At 54.9% G+C, this 3,972-nt stretch overlaps 1 protein-coding gene across 1 annotated transcript; it reads left to right on the top strand.

Annotated features, from left to right (window-relative positions):
- The first annotated feature begins 1,346 nt into the window (after positions 1 to 1,346).
- NOG (noggin) lies at positions 1,347 to 3,598 on the top strand. Its single transcript, XM_069654939.1, has one exon. The coding sequence runs from the start codon at positions 2,350 to 2,352 to the stop codon at positions 3,031 to 3,033; it is 684 nt and encodes a 227-aa protein (XP_069511040.1). The 5' UTR covers positions 1,347 to 2,349; the 3' UTR covers positions 3,034 to 3,598.
- The last annotated feature ends 374 nt before the right edge of the window (positions 3,599 to 3,972 follow it).

The following is a 3,972-nucleotide window of genomic DNA, read 5'->3' on the forward strand; positions in this document are numbered from 1 at the left end:
GTGCACTTTACTTCACGGATGCTGCTATTTTGGCAAGCGCCGCATGAGCTGAAAGGTGATGGAAGGGGGGAGAGACGCGGGCGGGGGGCGACAGGCTCCCTGTCTCTGGTGCCTCTCTGACTTCTGTATGAAAAAGCGTGTCTTATTATGGCTGAGGGAGCTGCAGCCAAGAGTTGGGCTGTCTGCATGTGAACAGAGAATTTATTGCAGCCGGGATGCTGCGTGGACAATTTGCTGAAAGACAGGGACGATGGAGTCCCTCTCCCATGATATATAGAGCCGAGGGGAGGTATAAATACCCCCAAAAGACAAACACCCAGGATCCTGTCTCCGACTGGCTCGGGAGAGGCGCCCTCATAAAAGCTTAGATAAACAGTTTGCCAGCAGACGACTAGCGAGCCCCGCTCAAAGACAAAGGCATTTACCTTATGAAAATATTTGAGTTAAGTGAGGGGGGGCTGCATCTGGGTGGTACAGTATTTAGGGGAATGGGCGAAGTAGAAAACAGAGAAAGTACAACAAACCACAAATAACTTTCGCCTTTTCGCTTTTTTTTCTCTCTTTGCGGTTTTTGTAACATTGGCAAAGGTTTATCTTGGAAGCGTTCCGTTGGCTTTTCATTAACCCCTCGTTAGGGTTAACTGCAGAGTACATACGCACCAGTTAGTAGAGGCGCTCCGTTACTGCAATGCCACTTCACGGCGCTATACTGCATACATCCAAGCGACCCGTGTCCTTTTTTTGTCGTCCGTATATCGTTGCTAAAGTGGCGGCTGCTCTACATTTCAAGCAGGCGAGGTGGGCATTGATTTCTCTTGGCAGTCGTCGCAGCTATGTTCACAGATTGTCGGTGTACGTTGTGCTAACTGCCCGTCAACTTGTTTTCAGAATAAAAATACACGAGTCACGGACACGTTTGTAGTGTATTTATAATGCGCCATAAGTGCCTGCAGACAGAAGTGACTGCCAAGTAGCGTTAGCGTACGTCAGTGCAGATAGGGTAGAACTTTGCGGGCTGGCCCATCGCGACTTTTTATTGATTTATAACCTGGCCTGGTTGCAAATTAACCAGCACTGCGGTGGAGTTTAATACGCAGGGTCTTTCTTTTGCTGGCAGCTGTGTGTCAGGAGGACTCTCAGTGCACTCTCACAGTATAATAAAAAAAAATTAAAAAACGCCCTGTCCCGTAAGTAGACTGTCTGGGGCGCCAGCAGAGGGCGCCAGGCCCCAGCCAGGGGACAGAGACAGCAAGACGCGCCCCCGCCGCTCCGCCACTCAGAGAGAGGGAGGTGTCGGGCTGGCCCTGGCCACGGGCCAACAAGAGCGCTTAATGGAATTACATCACGGCCGCGGGGAGCCGGGCACATAAATCCCAGGAAGCAGGTAGCGCCGAGATCGGCGTCCGAGTCAGTGAGAGGCGAGGCGTGCACACAGGCGGAGCTGCAGAGCCTACGGGCCAGAGTGTGGGGGAGCCAGCGCGCACAGGAGCACAGAACCCCTTGCGGGGCTGAGAGCTGGCACTGCACGGAGTCTGATCGCACAGAGCACCAGAAGTTTGCAGAGCTCCTACAAAGCTGTGAGCCTTTACTAGAAAGCAGAGGCGCTTTCAAACAGCGAGTCTACGAACGGCACCACTGTGCAGACATCCCCATAGCGGTGTCTCCGCGTCAACACCGATGCTCGAGGCAGGATCGCTTTGCAAATAAAGCAGGGCACGCTTCTAAACCCAGACACACTTTCTGCTGCAGCAGCGCTTCGAGGAGGGCGCGCAAGCTCTGAACATTCCCCTGGCCTTCCGGGGCAGCATTACCAGCCAGTGCCAGGGTTGGTTCCTTCAACCGATTTCTGCATTTTTTCGAGAGGCTCGGAGTCTGCGGTTGCCATGGCGACGAGGATGAAAGAACACTTTTAGAGCCCAGAAGTTGCTGGATGGGACGGGCTCTCAAGCTGACTGAGATTTTAAAAGCGAGAGCGCCTGGGTTGTACAGTAGTAGAGACGCAGGTGCCAGCGTGCCCCTTGTACAGAAGGTCGTCCTGAGCGGTGCCACCTTGTGCACTGCAAGGCAGGTTGTGCAGCAAGCAGACCTAAGGACGGTGCCAACCTGCGCCCTGAACGGAAAACCTACGCACATAGCGGTGCCCGGCTGCGCCCTGAACAGGAGTCGTGCCAGGGTGCAAGGAGGCTCTGCACCCAAAGACGAAGCGGAGCCAACGCGCAACTCTGCCCCGGAGCCTTCGCGCCTGAAAGGGTCTTCCTCTGCCGCCAGAGCGGGGGGCGTCCAGAGGCAGCTCGAGTCCTGCCTGCCCCGATGCCTCGTGCGTGACCGTGCCCCACCTTGAGTTTCATCATGGATTCCCAGTACCTTCTGACTTTCCAGGCGCTGCTGGTGCTCCTCGGACTCCGAATCGAGCAGGGCTCCGGCCAGCACTACCTGCACATCCGCCCCTCTCCCAGCGACAACCTGCCCCTGGTGGACCTGATCGAGCACCCGGACCCGGTGTACGACCCCAAGGAGCGGGACCTGAACGAGACTCTGCTGCGGGGCCTCCTGGGCGCTCACTTCGACCCCACGTTCATGGCCGTCTTGCTGCCCGAGGAGCGGCAGCAGCAGGGGGTCGAGGACCTGGGGGAGCTGGACATGCTGCTGAGGCAGCGGCCCTCGGGGGCCATGCCCGGGGAGATCAAGGGACTGGAGTTCCACGAGGGGGCGCAGCAGCCGCAGCAGCAGGCGGGCAAGCGGCAGCGGCTCAGCAAGAAACTGCGCAGGAAGCTGCAGATGTGGCTCTGGTCGCAGACCTTCTGCCCCGTGCTCCACACGTGGAACGACCTGGGCAGCCGCTTCTGGCCGCGCTACGTCAAGGTGGGCAGCTGCTACAGCAAGCGCTCGTGCTCCGTGCCCGAGGGCATGGTGTGCAAGGCGGCCAAGTCGGTGCACCTGACCATCCTGCGCTGGAGGTGCCAGCGGCGGCAGAAGTGCCACTGGATCCCCATCCACTACCCCATCATCTCGGAGTGCAAGTGCTCCTGCTGAGGCCGGGCGCCTTCCCGCCTGGCACCGGTGCCGCCCACACCAGAGACTATGCTGAGGGCCTAGGCGGGTGGCACAGACTTCTTAAGAACGGAACGGACTTCCTATCTGCAAAACCGGCTCTGAGCAGCAGATCCCAGTGTTGTAGGAATGTACATTGAGTGTGTATTTATGGTGCCAAGTTTAAATTGCTATTAAAAGGTCAGTATTATTCGGTAAATAACCAGCGCCTACTGTACTTTCGACACCTTTAATCCTGGTTGATGCTAATGTATTCTATTTATATTCCAGAGCACTTCGCGTTGCGAAGCAGTTTTTTTATATAAATACTTTTTATATATAAATATGTATATATTATGACTTTAAAGCCATTTTCCATTCTTCGGAAAGTGCCATTTTATGGACCTCAGAAAGCAGAGCCTACCATCCATGGCGTTTACACGTATTGTAAATACAGAGAAGATATCTGAAAAAGGAATCATGTACATTAAGAGTATCTGCTATTTATTCTTTATATCTTGTAGTTAAAATGCAGTGCAAAATTAAAGTAAACCACTAAAAGATGTCACGTGTTGCGGTCCAGTTGTCTTTGCATTGTTTCTAGAGTATGTACTTGTTGCTAATGCCCCCCCCCCCCCCTCCGCCCCCATACCCCCCTATAATGTGTCTGGATGTCCCAGCGACTAGGTCAGGAAAGTGGTTTCTCCAAATAGGGGAAGGAACGTTTTGGGGGCTGGGAAACTAAAATGTGAGCTTAATGGGAACCACGGGGCCTGTTTTGGTTTGCAGTCCCGCGTCCCTCGGAGTGGTGCCTGAGCGTGAGTTATTTAGTGCTGGTATCTCTGCGCCTTTGAGCTCTGACACTTTTCCTGTTGTGGCTCCCCCCTCTAAGTGCCCGGGGTACACGCTGCGGCAGGCCCTGTGCCCTGTAGGGGTGACCCC

This window comes from Ambystoma mexicanum, chromosome 3q, assembly GCF_040938575.1.
Source record: "Ambystoma mexicanum isolate Mex_15411 chromosome 3q, UKY_AmexF1_1, whole genome shotgun sequence".
In the NCBI taxonomy this organism is placed as follows: domain Eukaryota; kingdom Metazoa; phylum Chordata; class Amphibia; order Caudata; family Ambystomatidae; genus Ambystoma; species Ambystoma mexicanum.

Coding starts and splice junctions, on each gene's coding strand:
- NOG (XM_069654939.1), top strand. CDS start 2,350: ATGGATTCCCAGTACCTTCTGACTTTCCAGGCGCTGCTGGTGCTCCTC.